Source organism: Pyrgilauda ruficollis, unplaced genomic scaffold (genome assembly GCF_017590135.1).
Source record: "Pyrgilauda ruficollis isolate IOZ18807 unplaced genomic scaffold, ASM1759013v1 scaffold11, whole genome shotgun sequence".
In the NCBI taxonomy this organism is placed as follows: Eukaryota; Metazoa; Chordata; class Aves; order Passeriformes; family Passeridae; genus Pyrgilauda; species Pyrgilauda ruficollis.
This window is the reverse complement of record NW_024509210.1, coordinates 93878-116771: the sequence shown is the minus strand read 5'-3', so window position 1 is coordinate 116771 and position 22894 is coordinate 93878. Positions and strand designations below refer to the sequence as shown.

Below are 22894 nucleotides of genomic sequence, written 5' to 3'. Positions count from 1 at the left end.
CTCGGGGCGCGCTTCCCGGCGCCAGCGGCGGCACTTCCGGGCGGGCAGGTAGGGATGGGATGAAATTAAATTAAATTTAATTAATTAATAGATGGAGCAGGACAGGGTAGGGAGGGTGGGACGGGGCGCAGCAGGACGCGGCTGAGGTGCTGCCCGGGCCCGGCGATGGTGATCCCCCCGCTGGCTGTTGCCGGTGCGGTGCCCGCCTCAGGCCCTGCTGGTGTCCGGCCGGGCCAGCCCAGCTGCCGCAGCTTCTCCTCATTGCCTGCAGCCCAGGGAAATCCCTGCAGGATCAGCCCCAGGCGGTGGGGAAGCTGGGCCTCTAAAGGGATTTGAGCTTAGGCTGCACCGGCGTGTTCTAAATTGAGCCAGTTTTAAGTGGAGAGTTGGACCAAGGCTTGCAGGGATCCCTTCCAGCCTAAGTGATTCCATGATCCTGGCAAAACAAGAGTGTGTTCTTGTGCTTGATACGTGGGTCTGGATTGTATCTGCTTGGTGCAATCTGAGCACATGAAGCTCCTTATTTATTTCCATCATTCCTGACTCGGGGTCTTACTTCTGATTTACAGAATCACAGGATGTTCTGAGTTGGAGGGGACCCACAAGGATCATCAAATCCAGCTCTTCAGTGAATGGCCCATTCCAGGATTGACCCCACAGCCTTGGTGTTTTTAGCACCAGGCTCTGACCTGCTGATCTCATCTCAGGGTTCTGTGTCAGTATTAAAGTTATTCTTTAAGTACTCTGCAGGTTTGAGTGAAGTTAGTAAAGTGGGCAGTGGAATAGGAAGACCCGTAAACTTGGGGAAAACTGCTTTGTGGTGATTTCAGAAGCAGCAGCAGGGGCAACCTGTCAGGACACCAAGCAGTGTTTCCAGCATTCCTTCTGAGATGAAAAAATCCTTTGCTGGCCAACCCTGACTTAGATTCTTCCCCAGGCTTGCTTAGTTTTCCTGGCTGGAGCTGTCTCAGCTGCCAAAGCCCAGAGAAGCTGTGGCTGCCCCTGGATCCCTGGAAGTGTCCAAGGCTGGGCTGGATGGGGCTTGGAGCAGCCTGGGACAGTGGAAGGTGTCCCTGCCCATGGCAGGAGTGGAACAGATGCCTTGAGAAGCTGACCTAGAACAGAGCCCAGACAGAGTTAAAGAATAAAGTAGGGATTTGTTGAAAGGATCTCCTCCATGGATCCACCTTGGGCAGCACAAGAGCCCAGCCAGGGCTGCACCCCAGATGAACCAAAATGGTCACAAAATGGACACCCGGTCACGGGGTCTGTCACTGTGATCAGTTCTGCTCTATTTGCATATTGGAGTTCATTATCCAATTCCAGCTCCAGCCCATGCAGTCCCATCCTGCTTGTTTTTCTCTCTTCAGCCCACGTTGTTTGTGCTCCTGGGCTGAGATTTGGATCATTTGTCCCCAGCTAGAGCAGGAATTGTTTTTGTGCTCTGTGCAGAGAGCTCTCCACCCCCTAATAAGAAGCCCAGACCCACACACTAAAGCAGCACAGAATCTGAAAAATATAAAAGCTAAAACCTGAGACACCAGAATAAGACAGGCTTTGAGTCCCTTCCAACCCAAACCATACAAGGAATACCTGCTTGGTTTCCTTCCTCCTCCTTTGTCCCAACCAAACATGTCCACATTCCAGAAGCACCTTTGTGGCCGGGCTGTGTTTTCCCTGGGATAACCCCCGGTTCCCGTGTCCCCAGGGCCGGTGGCAGGAGCTGGGAGCATGAGCGAGTTCCGCATCCACCACGACGTGAACGAGCTGCTGAGCCTGCTGCGGGTGCACGGCGGCGAGGGCGCCGAGGTCTACATCGAGCTGCTGCAGAAGAACCGCACGCCCTACGTCACCACCAACGTCTCTGCCCACAGTGCCAAGGTCCTGCCCCCTTCTTCTGCCAGTAACAGCTCCTCCTCTTGGCGTCCGTCAAGGGAAAAGGGGGAAAAAGAGGGGCTGGTCGGGTCCGGGGTCGCGGTTCTGGGTGTGAAGTGGGAGGTCTGGGGGGGGAAAGGAGGGATGCTTGAGGGAGAGGAGGAATGTTAGGGCTGGGGTGTGGGAAAATTTAAAGAAGGAGGTTGTTTTGCGGGATGTTGGGAGGGAGTTGTTCCCTGGGAGGGTGCCCAGGGAAGCTGTGGCTGGCCCTGGATCCTTGGAAGTGTCCAAGGTCAGGTTGGACAGGGCTTGGAGCCTCCTGGCATAGTGGAAAGTGTCCCTGCCCATGGAACAAGATCACCTTGAAGCTCCCTTCCCACCCAAACCTTTCCTTGATTCCATGACTGTGGTATTCACATTCTCTGAACAGAGAGAGACATAATTCTCTCTCCCAAGGATTTTTCCTGGGGAAGGCAGTGAGAAGCTCGGAGAAGAAGAGAAAACAATTCTTATGTCTATTCACTGCTGCTGTTGTTGCACATGTGGAATGTGTTATGGAGATTGTTTACTCAAAGTAACCACTTTGGGTGATTAGACACTAGTGAAAGTTGTTCGGATTCCTTGGCCAGTTGGGTCAAAGTTGTGTCCTGACTGTCTCAGACAGTCACAGGTTTTTCTTTAGTATTCTTTAGTATAGTGTTTCTTTAGTATGTAATTTAGTATAGTATTAATGTAATATAGTACAGCTTAATGAAGCAATTGTTCAGCCTTCTGAAATCATGGGGTCAGAGCACATTATTCCCTACACTGGGGTCGCTCTTCTACTGTACATGATGAAATGAAAATTGTATAAAATGCAACTATATGACTAACACCTGACTTTTTTCTTCTGATTATTACCCAAATATTAGAGATTAAAGCCTGGCACTCATGACCAGACTCACATACTTTTATAGCTATATAACTTATGGCTATAAGACTGCTTTTTGTTTTCATTTTTAAAAGTAATCCACCAGTCAAGCTCTAGGTGCTAGGAAGGCTCCAACTCTGGCTGAAACCTGAGCTGCATGTTTGCTCTAATTCCATTTCATTTTAATTGTAACTCCATTTAATGTTAACATGGTGTTTTACAGGTAAAAATAGCAGAGTTTTCTCGAACTCCTGAAGATTTCTTAAAGAAGTACGATGAGCTGAAGTCTAAAAACACAAGACATCTGGATTCTTTAGTTTATCTGCTGTCCAAACTCACCGAAGACAAAGAGGTTGGTTCCTCCTTTAGAACTGGATGTTGAAGAGTAGCAACAATGCATTGATTTCAAGCACAGCTGATGGTAAAGTTCAGTGAAATCTGTAGAAATCAACAAATAACCAGTTCTAGCTTTCACTGAGTTATGAAAGTCCTACTGAGAGTTATGCTCCTCTTGATATAATTCACTAAGACATGGAAAACTGGGACAGAGAAATCTGTGGTGAGATTCAGTACATGGTCATGTGTTTCTTGCTTTAGATTGTGCTGCCCAGCATTCACAAAACCTTTTCTTTGTTTGTCTCTGTACAGACACTCCACTACCTGCAACAAAATGCAAAAGAAAGGGCAGAACTCGCAGCAAACACAGCCACCAGCAGCAGCACGAATTTTTCCATCCCCTCCTCCACTTCCAAGATGTCTCTGCAGGAGCTGGAGGAGCTGCGCAAGCAGCTGGGCACTGTCACGGCCAACTCCAGTGCACAGCAGGTACCTTTGGCTCTTCCTTCCCAAGCTCTGGGCACAAAATCTTCCCTTTTCTTAGTCAGACAATATTAAATCTTGGTGCTGTTCTTTGTAAAAGTGGCCTTTTTCTATTCCAGTCAGTTAAGGTTGCATTCTTTGAGGTTATTCTGAGGTTAAATTCACAGTTAAATTCTTCCCTGTGAGGAACCTGGCACAGGCTGCCCAGAACAGCTGTGGCTGCTCCATCCCTGGAAGAGTCCAATACCAGGGCTTGGAGCAACCTGGCATCAGGGAAAAGAGAGAAAGGAAGAGGAAAACCAGCTGGAGACACAGGCTTAGCAAACAGTTAAACATTTCATTAGCAGCAGTAGGTTGTGAGGTCAGAGTGCAAAAGGGCCGTTTATTACTTAAATCCCAAATTCTGTTTCCTGTCATTATTTGTATAAAAAACTACTGTGGTGGCTTGACCTGCCAAACAGGACAGGGAGGGAAAGAAATATGGTAAAAAACTGATGGGTCAAGATAAGGATGTTTTGGCTGCAGAAGGCAGAGGGGCAGCAGTTTACAGAGAGTTCTTTGGACAGAGGGGAAAGAGGAAAAGATGCTCAGAGGTCCATGGTGCCTTCTCATGTCTGGTCAGCAGAATCTAAAAGGGGACAAGCCTCAGATATCTTCAGGCCCTCAGTGGCAAGTGGGATGGATCTCCCATGCTTTATGTGTCTGGGTTTGAAGGCCTCTACATTAATGTGATGGTGGAGGAGAACTCAAACCCTAAGCAAAAGGTCCAACCCCTCACCCTGTCAGCAGTGGTGAGACCAGCCTTGTCCCACATCCACTGAGATACTGCACAGACACTGGGCCTGACTCATCCAGATCCTTCACAGACAATCTGAGTCAAGTGGGTGATTTAGATCATGAAGGGAAGATGAACTTCCAGTGAGATAACTGATCTTCTTACCAGGATTTATGTGTGAACTTGCTAAAAGAGGAAAGACCTGGAAGTGCCGTTCCCTGGGATGTGCAATTCACAGCCAGAGGAATTGAAGCCAAGATTTGTGCTTCCTGCTGCTCCATTTGCAGTCTCTTCAGACTTGAAGAGCTGCAACTGTGTTAAAAGGCCCTGATGGGCTGGTGCTCAGGCCTGTTAGTCAGTAAGGGCTGGGACAGGAGGACATTCCTTGGAAGTGTTCCTGTGCTCAGCTTGTGACCCATATCTCCTGTCTGTGAGGGTCACAGATGGAGCTGCAGGTGTTTATGGAGCTCAGGGATGAGCCCTTGGTCCCCCTCTGTGGTTGTTGGCACTGCCATTGCTCAAGATGTCAGCTGCAGGTTCCTAAGTATGGCAGTGGCAAGCTGCCACCCTGTGCCAGGGGTGTTGGGGTGCCACCTGAGGGCCGTGTTCTCAGCCCTGGGAGTTTTCTCCAGGCTGTTGTTGGAGCCTGTAGTGACAGTGACCTGAATTTTGAGTTGCAGAGAGAGGTGATTCATGCCCCTGAGACATGTGCTTTGTCACCAGTGCCACAAGTGCTGTGCCATCTGCCCTGGGATTGCTTGGCACTGACAGAGAGATCATGCAGGGATTGGAGTGACTGCTTGGATCAGTTTTGGTCCAGGATTCATTGAAGTGGGGAAGGTTAAGTGTTCTCTTTCAGGTGGATGAGTCCTTTATAGCCAAAATGTTGACTTTTTCACCTCTGCCAGTTAACAAAGTCACACTAGAGCTGGTTGAACTGCAACAGAAGTGCCCTTGTTAGAATAAACATAAAATAAACATATATAATAAATATAGTGCCTCTTGTTATAGAATAAAATCAGAGTCATCAAGTCCAACCCTGAATTGAATATCACCATGCCTACAAAACCATGTCCCCAGCTGCCATTTCTGCTCATGTTTTGAACACTTTCAGAGGTGGTGACACCACCATTTCCCAGGGAAGCTTGTTCCAATGATTAACCACTCTCTCAGTGAAGAAACTTTTCCTGCCTGCCATTTGGGAAGACCTACTGGTGGCTGCCCTTCTCCCAAACAGAACATGTTCATACAACCAACTGAGGTTTGCAGTTTCATGTGGGGTTTAGCCATCCTTTGAATTGCTGGCAGCTTGCTTGATGCTTCCTATTTCTCCACATGAAAGTCCCAGTTCTGTTAGGGGAGCAGAGGAAATCAAGGTCCTTTCAGCAGATCACCCACACATGATGTAAATAAGAAAGTAAAATGAGCCTGTGCATGTCCCTTTTCACACAGACACATCTGTGGAGCTTCAGAAATGGCCTTCACCAGCCCTGGGTTTGTGCACTTGGGGCTCCAAATGTTCATGTAGGTTGTGCATCTCACAAGCTTCCCCAGCTGATGATTGATCTTGCACTCCGTTTATTTTAGTGTCAGAGCTGGGGGTGGAAAGTCTTTCAGTCTTCAAGAGCTCACTTCCTTCGCCAACTCCCACTCAGAGCAAAAAACTCCATCATTTTTCAGCTCTCTGTGGGTGGATTTGTCTGGGTTGCATTTGGCATTGAGTTCAGAGGTGTTCAGTGCCCCTGGAACAGGGTGCTGGTGCTTCTGGAAGGAGTTTGCTGCTTTCATGTGGTGCTCTCTCCAAACCAGCAGCCACTGCCTGCTGGTTGTACATGTCCCCATTTTGCTTCCCAGGGTGTGCCCCAGCACCCAGGCCAGGGGGGACAAATGCAGAAATGCATTATTTGATACACCCCCACATAAAAAGATCAAATATATTGAAAAATATGGTTTGCTTTCTTTTTTTTTGCAGCAGTGGGGCAAATAGACTGGGAAATTAAACCCTACACCATGCTACTGAAACACCAGCTATTCTGCTTTCTGTTCTCAAGTCCATCAGTTGGTTTGCAGTCAGTTTCTCCTTGAAATTAAACATTTCTTGGACTTCTTAAAGTCTCCTGGTTTTTTCCTTTCTTTCCCTCTCTCTCTTTCTCCAACAGCCTCTTGAGCTTACACGAAAAATCCTCCGGGATAAGCAGAACAAGAAGAATTCTGGTCAGCCCATTCCAGTATTTCCATCCTGGGTGTATGAGAGACCTGCACTTATTGGGGATTTCTTAATTGGCACCAGTCTAAGCACTGACACAACAGTCCCAATAGGTATGTGAAACACAGGGAAAATTGCATTCATTTGTGGTGGTTTGTTCTCATTCAGAAATGCTGTTCAGATGTTCACACTCAGCAAAACTTGGCTCTTGGCACTTTTTTTTCCTTTGGACTGTTTTCTGGATATTTGAATGTTTTGGTGGCAGGGAGGTTGGGGAAGTTGTTGGTGTTGGAAGTGGCTGGTTGCTTTTGGGTGGCAGGATCAGCAGCAGGAACTGTGGCTGGTGTTCTCTTGGCCACAGGTGTTGGATGTCTGATCCTGCCTGCTGGATTTGGGTAGGAATGAGCAAAGGATTCTGTTCTCCAGGAAAGCAAAGTACGAGACTGAAACACGTGGATGATGGCACATTGTGTCCTTTTTTTGTCTCCTCTTTGGGAACAGGCACTTTGCCCCTGGCCTCCCAGGAATCCATGATTGTGGAGGACTTGCTGTACGTGCTGATTGGCGTGGATGGAAGGTACATCACAGCACAGGCCCTCGTGGGCAGGCAGAACAGAGCCTTCTCACTCGATCCAAACCTGGACTTGTCCATCAAGGAGTTGGTGACCAGGATTCTTCCTGTGGCAGCCAGTTACTCTGCTGTCACCAGGTACTGAGCTGGATTTTGTCAGGGGAGGAGGCTCTCCTGTGAGAATAGAGAATCTGCCATTGTGCAGGTGTTACCTTCCATGCTTAATTTGAGCTACTGGTTGAAATAGGAGTCTCCTTCCTTTTTAAGGGGACAAAGGATAGTTTTGTCACTCAGTCAACAGGGGGCACATTCCTGTAACGGGTATAAAATGAGTGACAATTTATTTGGGTCAGTTTTAGCTTTGCTGGGTTTTTCCTCTGTGCTGCAGTTCACTTATTCATTCACACAGCTTTGTTCTTTCCAGTCTTGGCCTTGGTAACTTCAGGTAAAATGCAATTATGGTATGTCTGCCTATTCTGGCTTCTCTTCCCACTCTGCTATGAAATTCTCCATATTTCCTGCTTTTTGCTCCTCTCTGGGCATCCAGGACTGAGAGAACCTTTGTGTGCTGGTTCCACTTTCTACACAGTGCTTTTACAAATGGTTCTAGTTCCCTTGTGGCTGGAGAGGAAACATTTTCCCACAGCTTTCTCTTCTAGGAAGTGTGGGATGGGAAACAAGGGGGGAGGGACTGGTGTGCTTCCCAGCATGGGATCTACTGGTGTGCCTGCACACTGTCCTCAAGGCAGAACTTCCTGAAAATCACACAAGTTGCATTGCCTGACAGAGTTTTCATTTTGCTTTTTACAGGTTTATAGAGGAGAAGTCCTCCTTTGAGTATGGACAGGTAAATCATGCTCTGGCTGCAGCCATGCGGACTCTAATCAAGGAATACATGATATTAATTACCCAGCTCGAGCATCTTCAGAGGCAGGGCCTTCTGTCACTGCAGAAGCTGTGGTTTTACATCCAGCCCACAATGAGGACCCTGGAGATTCTGGCTTCACTGGGTAAATTTCCAAAATACAGTCCTTACAGGTTGTGAGAGCTGCAGGGTAGCGAAGCAGGCAGGGCATGTCTCATTTTGATTTCCTGCTTTATTAAAGAAGAAAGCCCAGGGAAATTGTACTTGTGAGGGCACTGCACTTCTTCTGGAGAAGAGCACTCAGGTTCTAAGGCTGAATGTGCCCTTGGAGCTGTGAGGAGGCACCTCAGTGCCTTTTGCCTACACAGCCCTTGCCCTTCCCATCAGCTGTATCCACACTGCTGCCTCTCCTCAGCTCCTTTTCAGACTCCTCTCCAGCTCTGTGTGGGTACAATCCCTGGAATTTCCTAATCCAGCCCCTTGCTTACAGCTACACAGGCAGCGCAGGGGGCCATGTCCAATCTGGGGACCATTTTGGGTTTTGTTTCAAGATGTAAGTGTCTCATATTGTTGTTTTTTGTTTGTTTGTTTAAATTCCAGCTACTTCTGTGGATAAGGGTGAGTGTATGGGAGGATCAACCCTGAGCTTGCTCCATGACAAGACTTTCAATTACACAGGGGACAGCCAGGCCCAGGAGCTGTGCCTGTATTTAACCAAGGCAGCCAGCGTGCCTTACTTTGAAATCCTGGAAAAGTGGATATATAGAGGCATCATTAATGATCCATACAGGTAAAGAACAGTTAACAATGAAAATGAAATGCAAAACTTCAGAAATACTGATCTGCTTTGTAAAGTCTGTGTCTCCTGGGGGCCTGAAACAACCCTCTTGGAAGTTTTTTGGCTTTTGTAGAGTCATTTGAAGCATTTTGCTGTATTTCATGGTTTATGCAGCATTTCTATTTACCACATTTTCAGAATCCTAAGGTGGGGGCAAAGCTGAAGGTAAAATATCTGAAATGAATGCCTTTCTGCTGGTAACAAAGGCCAGTTTCCTCACCCCTGCACTGACAAACAGATAATGTTTAGCCTTGGTTTATGAACCCTGTAAAATTCTGTTTCTCATTGCAGATCATCAGAGACACTGCATAGTGCTTTTCCTCTTGCTTCACAAGCAGACTAATTTCAGTTCTTGATTGGATTTGTCCTCATGAGACCTTATTTCTGATAGATCACATTACCAGTTTGCAGGTCAAAACCAGTAACCCTCATTGTACCACTTCCTGCCCCTAAACATCTGCTTTAACTGTTCAGTGAGTTCATGGTGGAGGAGCATGAGCTGCAGAAGGAGAAGATTCAGGAGGACTATAATGACAAGTACTGGGATCAGAGGTACACTGTTGTTCAGCAGCAGATTCCCTCCTTCTTGCAGAAAATGGCTGACAAAATCCTAAGCACAGGTAGGTGCTTCTGCTGTGACAGGAACCTTGAGACAAGCTGGTCTTGTGTGAAGAGAAAGGAAATGTCACCGTGCCTTGCCACTTCATGGGGTTGTCCAGCTGAATTGAGAGCAGTAGAAGAGCCAGATTTAAAAAGAACCCCAAACCCTTTAAATAAAACAACACAGGAGCCCAGCAGCAAGGGCAGCTGTCTGTCTCATTGCTGTTTTGTGGGTAGGTTTTCTAGCTGGATGGGGCTGGGCAGCTGAGGTTTGACTATCTGGGCGTTAATTTAGGCATTCAACCTCTTAGCCTTGTAGAAAGCCCTCCAAAAGTGACTTCAAAAAAAGTTTCAGGGCACCTGCAGAGATGTTTTGTCATCACTGGGAAACCAAACCATTTTTAAATCTCCTTAAATGTGATACCAGCTGCCTGTTTTTAATTTCTATATCATCTTTTGAAAGGTGCCTAAGTCCTTTCTAACTTTGAGCACAACGTAGTGTAAACATTTCTCAGCACATCTTCCTCTTGAAGGGGAGTGGTGTGGAAGTTTCCCTGTTGGCTGTACAGCAGGTATGAATATGGGACATTCTTTCTTTTTAATTTCAGGGAAATATTTAAATGTTGTGCGGGAATGTGGGCGAGATGTCACCTGCCCTGTGGCCAAAGAGGTCATCTACACTTTAAAGGAGAGAGCCTATGTGGAACAAATAGAAAAAGCATATAACTATGCCAGCAAAGTTCTTCTGGACTTCCTGATGGAGGAGAAAGAGCTGGTGGCTCACCTAAGGTTGGATTTATTTTACTAAATGCATGATAAATAGATTGGTTCTGCTAAGGGACATACATTTTTGAAGTTGGCTCTGTTCTCTTGGGATATTACCAAGGTATTCTCTCTATTTCCATTTAGAAAGGTTGACCTAAAAAATAAGAGTTGGATTTTTTTTTCTCTGAAGAAGGGAAAAAAAAGTCTAAAATTCTAGAAATGTTGAGTGGGAAAGATGTCTGGGGGTCTCTGGTCCGGGTTCCTTGGAAGGCTCTTGCCAAAGCTGTGTCAGGGCTTTGTCTAGCCCAGATGAGGAGTCTGGAGCCACACTGTGTTATGGCTGTGCTCCTGTTTTTGCTCCAAAGCCTGCAGTTATCATGAGTGATCTCTGGCCAGGCACTTGGTTAATCCTCTGGCTCAGCTCAGAACTGCTTCCAAGCTCCATGCCCACCATAGTAACTCTCCCTGGTGCCAGGTGAAAATCAAAGTTCATGTGTCCTGTTACAGCAAAAGTCTGCTGGAATTTAAAAATCAGCACAGATATTTGTTCATTGAGAGGAGTGCAGGATTCTCAGAATTGGCAGCTGCCCCTTGGCTGGAGCAGATCTGGGAGTTGTTCAGGACAGGAGTAGGAGCCTGCACCCAGCACACCTAGGTTTGGGGTTTTTTCATTTTTTTAGGCAAAAAAAACCCCAAAAAACAGCAGCAGCCTTGATCTGACTGCAGAGAAGTGTCCTGACTGAGGAGGTAGGAAGGAGGAGACATCCATAAAAGACTAATCTCCAAACTGGTTATTTATGGCTATGTGCTCTCCAGAAAGAGAAACATTTTGTAATCAAGCCCCACAGGCTCGTTGAATTGATTGCATTTGTTCCTTTAGGTTTGGTCTGGATTAACCTGGGCTTTGAGAAAAGTCATCACTTGTCCCTTCATTTTCTTGAGCAGATCTATAAAACACTATTTCCTGATGGATCAAGGGGACTTTTTTGTTCACTTCATGGATCTGACAGAGGAGGAACTTAAGAAGCCTGTGGATGACATCATAACAACAAGGCTGGAGGCTCTGCTGGAACTAGCCCTGAGAATGAGCACAGCCAACACTGATCCCTTCAAGGATGATTTAAAGGTGAGAATGGGTGGAAGCACAAGAGAATTGACTTTGAGCAGAAGGCCTGGGAGATCTGTGTGCCTGTGGAACCTGCTGCTTCCTGGTGTGACAGCAGTGACTGACCTTGGCCACCTTGCTGTTGTTCCACAGCAGCTGTGGGTGTCCTGTGGCTTCATTTTTTTCCTGCTCTTCCCTTACAGATTGACTTGATGCCCCATGACCTCATCACACAGCTCCTGAGGGTGTTGGCCATAGAAACAAAGCAGGAGAAGGCCATCATCAGCGCAGAGCCCACAGAGCTCACCCTCAGTGGCCTGGAGGCCTTTTCCTTCGACTACATTGTGAAGTGGCCTCTGTCCCTCATCATAAACAGGTAAGGCATCAATCCACTGAGGGAAAAACAGGCATGTGCTCTCACAAGAGGCTTTCCATGCAAGAATCAAACACTCCTCAAAGCTGGAGAGCAGAAGAAAACACACGTTCTGGTATCTCTGGTTGCAGACTCAAGGAATTCAGGCTGTTGCTACTGTAACAGGCTACTTTGCATTTAACTGAGTTGTGAGGGACCGAATGGTCCATTTTTCTGCAGGAATTTGCTTCTTGTTTCCCTGGAGAAGCACTGCTGTGAGGCACAAGCAAATGGGACAAGCAGCACTGAGTGAACAGAGTGGCAGATTTCAAATTGCTGAATGCCAGCAATTAACTCCTCCCTTAATTTCCCCTCTAAAAATTCCATTGAATCGTTGTGACTTTCCTAACGACGCGATGCTTTTGGAATTTTGTCTCTTCCTTCCCAACAGAGTGTGTTAGCTCTGGTGGTAGCTATGGAAGTGAAAATAGGATTTGGTAAGGTTTCCTGAACTGTATCGACTGGAGCTCTGCAGACACCTACGCCCAAGTGTCTGAGCACAGACCTGAATCCAGTCCCAGAGCTATAAATAAGCAGCCCCATCTGCTTGTGACAGTGCATTGCTGGTGGGGTAATGCTGCCTGGAGCTTGGTTACAGCTTTTCCTCCCCTTTTTTGGAAAATCTGGCTAAATTCTTGGGTGAATTCTAAAATCCTGGTGAATTCTTGGGTGACCATCTCGGCCTTAGCACAGTGACCACAGTGTCTGAACCTTCCCTCCCAGCCCAGCCCATGTGAGTGACCCCTGCCTGGAGCTCGAGGGAATTAAGGAGGCTGGTGATGTACCCACTGGCAGGAAGTATGGAGGAGGGTCTCCTTGGAGAGGAATTCTTTGGGGTGGTTGCAAATGTGGCTCTGTTGCTTCGGTTCAGCGCAGATCTGTGTGCGTCTGAAGGCGTGAGGAACATATTGTGTAAAGTCTCTTTACCTCTGAGCAGCCTCAGCCTTCACAGCTTGGTCTGTCAATCAGAGCAGGCCTTCATCTGGATGGGCTTCTCCTTTCTTTCCAGGAAAGCACTGACAAGGTACCAGATGCTTTTCAGACACATGTTCTACTGCAAGCACGTGGAAAGGCAGCTGTGCAATGTTTGGATCAGTAATAAGACGGCCAAGCAATTCTCCCTGCATTCAGCTAAGTGGTACAGCTTTTTTTTTTGTTTGTTTTCAATTTTGGGTCTCCTTCTTGCTTGTTAGATACCTCATGCCATAGCTCAGACAATACTGAGCTGGAAAAGATCCTTAAAAATGTCTTACAGGCTCCACGACGTCAATTTGTAACATTTTAGGTTTCACTCAATAGTTGTTTGTAAAGTTGCTTTAATATTTAATATCTAAATTTTAGTTGTATATGAGCAAATATTTAAAGCCTATGACAGGTTCAAAACTCTGACTCTACTAATTGATGGAAAGCCATGGAAAATAATCAGAGATGCTTTGCAGTGACTATAATCCCTCTCACACTGCAGCAAGGCATTTGCTAGGACAGAAATATTTAGCTCTCTGCTTGGCTGTGCAAGGCTGCTGATAGTTCTCCGTGGCATTTGCTAGCTCTGAGCTGTGTGGGTGTGATTTCTCCCCTAGGTTTGCTGGTGCTTTCACACTGCGGCAGCGGATGCTGAATTTTGTGCAGAATATCCAGTATTACATGATGTTTGAGGTGATGGAGCCAACATGGCACATTCTGGAGAAGAACCTGAAGCTGGTGAGTGAAGTTGGAATGGAAGTCTTAACAGATGTAATGCCTAATTCCAGCAGCTGCAGCTGTCTGTTGGTTTTGTTGGAGGCATTTAAATATCTGGGAGCTGCTGTTCCTGCCACGTTGCAGAGTGCTGCTGTTCTGCACCACCTTTCTGCTTGATTAGTCATACATCCCTTTCCTGTGCTGCATCTCCCTGTCTGTGCCCAGCTCACTCTGCTCCTTGTTATGTAAAGGCAGGTTCTGCTCAACATTCTTCTACACAGGAGAAAAGATCATAGTGCAGAAGAGATCACAGAGTGCAAAGATCATAAACCAGTCCAGGCATCTCCAGCTGATTCCTTGGCTGAGTTACAGTGCTCCTGGAAGTAGAGCCTGTGCTTTCCCTTCCATTAACCTGCCAAGGACTGGCATTATTATTATTATTATTATTATTGTTATTATTCCCTCTGGTAGGCACCCTGTGATCAGACACTTCTGGGTTGTGCATGTTTTTCCTCTTGCACCCTGAAAAACATTCTCCTGAGGTACCAAACCACTCAACACCCCTGCAATCAGCTCTCCTGGCAGCTGTCTGATGGCCCTTGTGGATCTTCAGCATCATCTGATCCTGCCTTAGTTCTTAGTTCTGTGCCCTGAGGAGGTTTTTGGGGTCAGCTAGCCAACATTTTGATGCTCTGTCATGTTTTTTTCCTGGAGAATTCACAGGAGGGAGCAGATCTAGGATTGTGTCTCTGCACATTCTTGGCAAGAACTTCTGAATGTGAAGGGTTCCTATGTCAAGCTCCTGGATAATCTGGGAATTGTACTTATTTCTTAATTTTATTGCAAGTTTAGATTTGCAAAATATATCACTCAGTTTACTTTACTTGCATGGAGGCTGTTGTTGAAGTTACCTGTCCCTGTGTTCTCCTTTAATTTGTATTTTAGGGGGGAAAAGGATGATCCTCACTGGTCTCATGTAGTGCCTCATGGTGCATTTCATTTGTCACACTTCTCTCTTGAGCATTTTCACTTGAAGATAAGGTGCTCTCTTCCTAAAATTGTAGCTGGGATCTTCATCTTCACAACTTCATCATCATCTTCATTGCATTAGAAAGCTGCATTTATCCCTCTTCTGCAGTAGCTTAAAGGGATGTGATGCTGGAATCTGAAATTCAGGGAATTCTCAGAACTTTGGGCCTGTAAGCCAAAGCTTAGAATTAGACCCAGGATTTGATCTGAGACCTTGGAAAAGGCTTCCAAACTTAGGTGCTAGAAGGCAGAATGTGGATTTATAGTTTAAAGCAGAATCATGTAAAGCTAAGAAGAGGAAAGTTTAGAGGTTTAGAGTTTAAGATATAGAAAAACCAAAAGTAGTTGCAAGAGTAAACAAGAAGTTTAGAATGCAGTATTGTAGGTTTGTGTGTCATAACATGATTAACTAAGAAAGCTGACACTGTAGCATGAGTCCATAAGATAAAATATGTAAGGAGTGGGTCAAAAACACAAATACCCTTGTTAGCAATGTTTTATTAGTCAATAAATCCTTAAAAGATCTTGTGACTAGGGGTCTTGTAACCTTCTAAACCATGCAATAAAAATAGAAATATAGGAGCCAAACTCACCCTTCCTACCTGTGTAGAAAATAAGAGAAATAAACCACATCATCTAAAAACTCATAAATCCTATCTCCAACTCATTCAAAATTCCTTCCAAAATCCCCATAATGTGGGAGGGATTTCCTGCATTGGTCCTGCTGGAGCAGTGTGGATGCTGTGGCAATTTTAGTCCTGTGGTTCTCTCCTGAGCTTGATTTGTGTTCTGAGCTTCAGCACTGTGCAGTGAGAGGGAGTTTTAATCTATCATTTAAAACTCAAGACTGAAACGGCCTGTTGGAGTAGCAGAGATGAACAAAAGTCTTACAGAATCCTCCCAACACTGCATGTCCCAGTTCCTTAGTGGCTCCTAAAGCATATTTCTGAATAGCCTGTATGTTTTAATGATAAGTTGATTGACATTTAAGATTCTTCGATTTGTTTTTCTCTTTTCCTCTTGTTTTCGCTGACTTTACTGAGGTTGTGAAGGTGGGAGTGGCCGTGACAAGCAGATTTAAAAACAGAGGAAATGCAATTTGATAAAGCAGATAACTCAGTCCCTTCAAAGCAAGCATGATTTGTGGGCAGTGATGTGACAAATCAAAGGTTTAAAGCCTGTGAGGGGCTGTTGAAGGCATCAATGCAGATGCAGTTTCCCTCTCAGGATGTTTCTGGGAGCTACACGAGGAGTTCCTCACTCTGAAGGGTCCCTGTCAGAGGCAGGGTACTGGGCTGCAGCTTTGGGCCAGAGCAGCACAGCAGCCCTGGTTTGTTTTGTCATTGTTGGGCTGTCCTGTCACAGGCATGCAACATTGACGATGTCCTGAGCCACCACACGAGCTTCCTGGACAACTGCCTGAAGGACTGCATGCTCACCAACCCAGAGCTGCTCAAGATCTTCTCCAAGCTGATGTCTGTGTGCGTCATGTTCACCAACTGCATGCAGGTGTGTACAGCCTCCCTGTGCCACTGCCAGCCCTGGCAGTCCCTGTGCCAGCCCCACGTGGACTTGCCTCTGTTCCTTCCATCAGCAGCTTTGGGGCTTGACAGCTCACACCTCTCCCAAGTGGTTTCTGTGGCTTCTTACTCCACAAAATCCTCCTTTTTCCATGTTGAGATCAGGTTCATATGGATCAAATTCCCTCTCTCGAGATGTAAGTTGCCCCTCTAGAGACCCTCTAGGTGAGGGGCAGATTCCAGCATCAGGGAGCCCACAGCTCTTCTAAAACCCACTTTGCAGTGGGTTTTGGGAGATCTGTGTATCAGCATTGTCTTGGTTTGAAAAGACAGGTGTCTGCTAAGGAAGGCAGGAGCCCCCCTTGAAATGGAAAATGTAAACCCACTCCTTCTGAATTGTTATAATTTTGAAATTAAGGGGCTCTCAGGCAAAGATGGGAGCAGGAAATAACAGTTCTTTACTAGGAAAATACAAATGCAGTAGTACAAACAAAAAAACACTGCCAGAGTTAGAACAGGGAGGATTGGCTGTGGAAGAGATAAAGAAAACTGCCCAATGAACAGAAGAGAACTGCCCCAGCCCTGACAGATGGGGATAGAGTACACAGCCCCATTTCCAACCTCAGACAAGCATGCTGAATTCAGACTCAGAGTTAGCTTTCCTGGGAGTTGGGGTGGGCACAACTGAGCCTTGTGCTGTGCCACAATGGAAGAAACAGGCTGTAACCATGTCCCAACTCTGTCCCCTTGCCAGAGGTTCACCCAGAGCATGAAGCTGGACAGTGAGATGGAGAGGCTCACCCTTGAGCATGGCACCATGCTGGGCCCTCCCACCGAGGAGGAGCGTGCTGAGGAGGCTGCCAAGAAGAAGCTGACCAACAAGGTGGGACACTCTGGCCAGGGTGGCCACTTGCAGGTTGCCCTTCCTGGTTTCTAGACCACCTCTGGCCCCAAAAGCACAGTATTTGTGGAATTGTGGGCAGTGTGGAGTGCTGCTGGAGTTCTCAAAGTCTGCTTTGAAGACCCTGTCTCCCACAGCAGTCCCTGCACTGGTTTTTTTTTTTGAGTTTTCACTTGTTTTTTCTGCTGTGCTGAGCCACATCCCGGCTTTCTGAAATGCCAGCACTTCACCATTCCCAGAGTGTGAGTGGGGCTCTTTGCAGTCCATGGCTTTCATAGCCAGGGGATCTGTCTTGTCCCTGTTTCTGTCTGGATGCACAGGGGATTTGCTCTGTGGCTAGCAGATCCTCCTGTCCCTCTGGAAGCCCCTCTGGCACACACTGCATCACCACTGCAGTCACAGAGCTCCAGGGTCACAGCCTCTCTTAGGCAACACACATTTTCTGCCTACTGGCTTTCCCTCCTGCTTGAAAATGAGCAGTGGCAGCATGTATCTGTGGGTAACTCAGCTGGGATCTACTTGGGCTTCTCCCAGGCTGGGCACAGCAGGGCTTTCAGCTACCAAGGACTTGGAAAGGTTCATTTCAGTGGCTGAGCAGCTGTGAAGCTTTGATGGCAGTGGTTTTGAGCGGGTTAGGGAACAGAGGGAATAACTGCAGCCCCTTGGCAAGTGCAGATCAGCAAACACATGGGGCCACTGTGTCTTTGCAGCTTTTAGCAGAGCATGCTGACAGCCTGCACCTCACATCTGGCTTTGAAGCCACCATCAACAAGTTTGACAGCAATTTCTCCACACATCTGCTGGACCTGCTGGACAAACTGAGCGTGTACAGCACCAATGACTGTGAGCACAGCATGCTCAACATCATCTACAGGTGAGCCAGGCCTTCTCTGGCTGTCACTTCCCCTCCCCTGGGTCCCAGATTCAGCTCAGGAAATGTTCATTATAGCTGAGAAATATGTATATTTAGGAGCTCTGAGCAACCTGGGCTAGAGGAGGGTGTCCCTCTCCATGGCAGGGTGTTGGGATGAGATGGGCTTTGAGGTCCCTTCCAAACCAGATCATTTTGCTTTGCATTTCAGCCCTAGGCTTTAGGAAAACCCAAAACATATTCCTTTGAATTGTGTGAAATTTGTCCATTAATATTGTAAATGTAGTGCTAGTTTTCCTGGAGATTGTCTCACTCTGGAGACAGTAAATAAACCAATTTCCAGTTACAGGGTAAGTATTCCAAGATGATAAAATCACACAAAGGTTTGATCATAAAGTGTCTATTTTAAGTTCCCATATTGCATTTATTTAAATAAGCAGTTTCTTGGAAATCAAAATTCCTTCAGAAATGCATAAAAGTCAGGTGCACAGGATGTGGGGGGAGAGAGAAAGCAGATGGAAGTTTTGCTGCTGGGTTCATAACCACTGTGTTGCTTTTTCAATAAAAGCCCCCCTGTAAGTTCTGTTCCCTGTCCATCTGTACTGGATACATTTTATGGTGGGCTGAAACCCTCTCAGCTCTGTTGAGATGTGCTGCACCTGAAAGCAGAGACAGAGGAAATGTTTCACAAATGTTTTTTAAGGAGATTGTTGTTCCCTCCTGGTGCTGTTTCTGACAGCATCTGACAGGGCTGTCAGGATTCTTGGTACTTTGCAAACACTTGTTAGCTGAAGTATTCCCACAGGAGACTGTGCTTCCCCTTGTCCTTTTCTTCTGGGAACTTCTTGTCCAGCCACTTGTCCAGGTTTACTCAGCCCCTGGCAGTGCCCCAAGGCTGCTTGGTGTTCTGAGCTCTCCTGCTTCCATCCCCTGTCAGGGGAGCAGCTCCCTGCCAAACAGAGCTGCCCCTGTGGGTGCTGCTGAGTCCCTGAAATGGGAATGTAGGTGAGGAGCCCTTCTCCACAGCCCTAAGAACCCAGGCTGGCTCCATCTCTGAAGTGACCAGAGTCAGAGGTCTTCTCCTCATCTTGGAATTTCTCAAAAAAACTGTGTGGCTGTGGTTGTTGTTCCTTTCAGGACTAACCAGGGCAGCCAAGTCTTTGCAGGACCTTTTGGGAAAGGCTGGTGTGGCTTCTTAACATTTTATGTCACCCTTCATCTGCCTGGAGGTCGCAGTTCATCATCATCAGGCTGTGGCAGGTTCCAGGCAGGATCCATCTGTAGGAAAGGCTGGCAGGGTTAAGCTCTCCCTGTTCCCTGACTGCCATCACTGCTGGGTGTCACAGGAGCACCCAGACTCGGGTTAGATTCAGGGATTGGGACCACAGGCACTTGAGTCACCCAGGCAGGAGCATTTCCTGCTCCTCAGTGCTCCAGCTCTCCTCCTTTACCCTTTTTTTAACAATTTTACCATCTCCAGTACAAGTTCCAACAGGGGGGCTTGTTCATGGTGCTCCATCCAGGAGATCTTGATGGCAGCTCACTCCATGACCCCAGGGCACAGGGGACATGGCCAACACAGTGCTGAATACCAAATCACCTACTCTGTCACGGTGGGAATGTCACACACGTGCCAGGACAGTGGGACAAGCTGGTGCTGCACCCCAGAGCCTGGCTGTGTGTCCTGCCCGGGGTGCCACAGCCGGGAGCTGCTCCATCAGTGTCACAGCCCCCACTGGGGGGTCAGCTGGGGCCAGCAGGTGACTCCTGAGCTGTGAAACCTCTGCAGCTGGTTCTTCGTGTACAGAGAGGTTGGGTTTTGCAACCAGCTCTTCCTGCTTCAGGGGAAAGGAGAAGTGTGATGATGCAGAGGGTACAGTCTGCTGTCCCTGCTTTGTGCTGTGGACACTGGCTCAGTGCACCCAGAGGCTCAGAGGAGGGCCTGGGTGCTTTGCCCTCCCTTTGTTCCCACGCCCCTGTCCTTGTGCCACCAGGGCTGTCATCACTATCAAGTCCCCCCCTAGTCTGGACTCTCTGGGACCACTTTTGAGTCTTCACCAAGACCTGCTGGACCTTTCCTGTCACCCCAGATGTCCCCATTTCCTTAGCAGGAATCCTGGATGTGAACAGCCCGTGGGACCTGCCTTTCCAATCCCACGAGCTGCTCAGGGCTGGTTTAAGGAGTGGGAGCCCCACCATGAATGCCCAGAGGTGACATTTAGCTCCCATTCAGGTTGGAGGGATTGTTGGCTCCAGGCCTGGGCTCTATGGCAACAGGAACCTGAGAAGCAGAGTGGAGACAGTTGCCATCTGAGATAACATATTTGAGAGAGTTTATAAGGAAGAGTTTGTAAGACATATCACTTTTTTCTAATTTATAACCTTTTTATGGGACTGCTTTCCAACAAGGATCATCAACATGTCAGATAAATAACAAAATTCGCAGTTCTGGTACTTGCTCATCATTTATTTGATCCTGGTTATCACATTCATTTTGTGGTACTGAGACATTTTATTTGTGGCATCAAACAAGAGGAGATGGAGATGCAGAGGGTTTCCTTCAGAGCTCACAGGTGACAGATCTCTGTCTGCTGTGCCCAAGTCCTGCTCAGGTGTGTCATAGGCTAGAATGAGAAAATCTCCTGAGGTGAAAGGGACTAACGAGGATCATCCAGTCCCTGCACAGACACCCCAACAATCCCACCCTGGGAGCATTGTCCAAGCTCTCCTGCAGCTCTGGCAGCCTCAGGGCTGTGCCCATTCCCTGGGGAGCCTGGGCAGTGCCCTGGGCAGCACCCTCTGGGGGAAGAACCTTTCCTGATCTCCAGCCTACACCTCTGTTCTGACAGAGGGCTGGCAGCTGCAGGAACTCTCCAGTCACTCCAACACATCTCAGGAGTGAAAAGGAGTACAGTGGAGAGGGCTTTGTCAGCAGGATTAGTTAAGTCCCCATTCTTAGAATTCTTATACATCAGTGTGGTTTTCAGGCATCCTTCCCTTACCAGTGTGGAGGAAGCTGAGCTCAGAGTAGGTCACCAGGATGTGAAGTGGTGCAAGCCCCACTGAGTGCAGCCACAAAGCAAGAAACTGCCACGTAAGCACACACTGAGGAAGCACCACACAGATTCTGAAGAAATGGTTATCAAGGAGCACTTGAAACTAAAAACGGCTGAAAGGGAAGCCAAGCAAAATTTGCAAGTGACTGAGCTGGGAATGAAGCAGCTTTAGAAATGGAGCAGATCCTCAAAGCAAGGAGTCCTGGCCTTGTGTTTGAATCAAAACTTGCTCAGTGCTCTCACCTCAGTGTCAGGTTTCCCTGGTACAGCTCCTCAGGATGAAAGCAATGTAAAGCTTTTTAGCCAGGAGAGAGCAACAGATAAATTCCATCTGTCGAGCCTCTGTTTTCTGCAGGCACCAAAAAATGTCAAGGAACAATTTGTTGCCATTTGTGTGAGGTTGTTAAGCAACATGAAACTCAAATATTGTGCCCATTCAGTTGGTACTGGAGCAGCCTAATTTGAGAGAGAGTAACTTTTGTGTGATTCATGTGCTTGCACTGACTGCCTGCTCAGTGATCCAGGGCACACGAGCGCATGAGCTGCACAGGCTGTGGCTGCTGTGGCATCTGCCATGGCAAGGTGACAGCAGGCTTGGGGCTGGGTGGCATCACTCTGGATTATCAGGGAGGTGGGGTTGTGGTATCCCTGGTGCTGAGTGCTTTGGAGAGGCTTTTCCAAGTGTCACTTGTGGCTGAGCATCTTCTGGCCAGTTGCTGGTGTTGGTGAATTGTGGATCTGTGGGAAGCATCCTGGTGTTAGCCAGGGGATGGTGGGGATGAAACCTCAGCGTTTTGTGGTGCTGGGTGGATTTGGTGTGGGAGTTCAGTGCTGGTGAATCTGGGGTTTCAGCAGTGCTGGGAAGGGGCTGACACTGAGCAACCCCTGTCCACACGAGACCCCTCTGTGTGGTGTGGAGAAGAGCTGTGAGCATTTGGTCCTTCCCAGTGTATTTGGGACGATTCCTGATGCATTTCCCTGTCCAAGGGCTGCTGCCAAGGCACGGGCACCGAGGTGTCACCAGCACCTGTGGCACAGCACGGCCATCCCACGCAGGGACAGGGCTCGCTGTGGGTGTCCTGGGGGAGGTTCCTGCTCACTCCTGCCCTGCCTCAGGTGTGTTTTGTCCATTTTGTCCCTCAGGTTGGACTTCAACGGGTTCTACACGGAGCGCCTGGAGCACATGTCGGCCGAGCGCAGCCAGAAGGCGCCGCCGCTGCTGCCCCGCCTGGCCGTGCCTGCCCAGTGAGCCTGAGCCCCAGCTGCCAACGAACCCTGCCACAGACACAGGGCAGCCTTCCTCCTCTGAGGTGTCTGCAATGCTTCAGGCTTTTGTTGGCTTTTTTTTTTTTTTACTATGTTGTACAATGATGTGTTTGTGTGTTGTAAAATAAATTAAATAACAACGACAAAAAATATCAGGGTTGTTTTTGTCTGTTAACAGAACTTAGGGTGCAAATTATTGTGGATGCTCCATCCCTGGAAGTGTTCTAGGCCAGGCTTGGAGCAAGCTGGGATAGTGGGAGGTGTCCCTGCCCATGCCATGGGATGATCTTTAAGTCCTTTCCAACCTCAAGCCCACAGCAGAGGAGTTCCAGGGAATCTAAACATCACCTGAGGCACTTTGAGAGCAGATACATAGAGGGAGGAAGAGAAATGTCTCCAAGGAACAAGGGGTAACCAAGGCCAGGGACACAGAGGCCTTGGGGGCAGGAGAGGGAACCTGGGGACGTGTGAGAGGGCTGTGGGCACAGGACTGAGTGCTCCTGTCCTTCCTCTCCCTCACCTCTCCTTTGCAGGGAGTTCCCAGAGCTCACTGGAGGGAAGAGCCAGGTTCTGTGTGCTCCATGGCCTACAGCTGCTCCTCCAGCTTTCCAGAGGGAGAGACCCCAGGAGGGGGTGGGGACCACCAGCAGGCACTGAGTCCCACTAGAAGTCATGGAGAGTTCATTTTTTTAAATCAACAGCAAACTTCTAAGCACCCGTGGATGACTAATCCCAAATCCGTTCACACCCACGTGCCTGTGACCATTTCCATTTCCTGGTTGGCCCTGGCCTGAAACACCCAGAAATACAAACGTGCCCGGCTTATCTGC

The 22894-nt window shown here is 47.8% G+C and overlaps 1 protein-coding gene across 1 annotated transcript; it reads left to right on the top strand.

Annotated features, from left to right (window-relative positions):
* TUBGCP2 (tubulin gamma complex associated protein 2) lies at positions 1-22201 on the top strand. The gene is made up of 19 exons (XM_041475380.1): positions 1-48; positions 570-715; positions 1709-1881; positions 3009-3137; positions 3434-3610; positions 6539-6698; positions 7087-7294; positions 7967-8166; positions 8622-8811; positions 9334-9479; positions 10068-10248; positions 11170-11350; positions 11533-11705; positions 12751-12879; positions 13322-13442; positions 15816-15959; positions 16725-16853; positions 17582-17745; positions 21942-22201. Exons 3-19 carry the CDS (start codon positions 1732-1734, stop codon positions 22045-22047), a joined length of 2688 nt encoding a protein of 895 aa, XP_041331314.1. The 5' UTR covers positions 1-48; positions 570-715; positions 1709-1731; the 3' UTR covers positions 22048-22201.
* Positions 22202-22894: the final 693 nt, after the last annotated feature.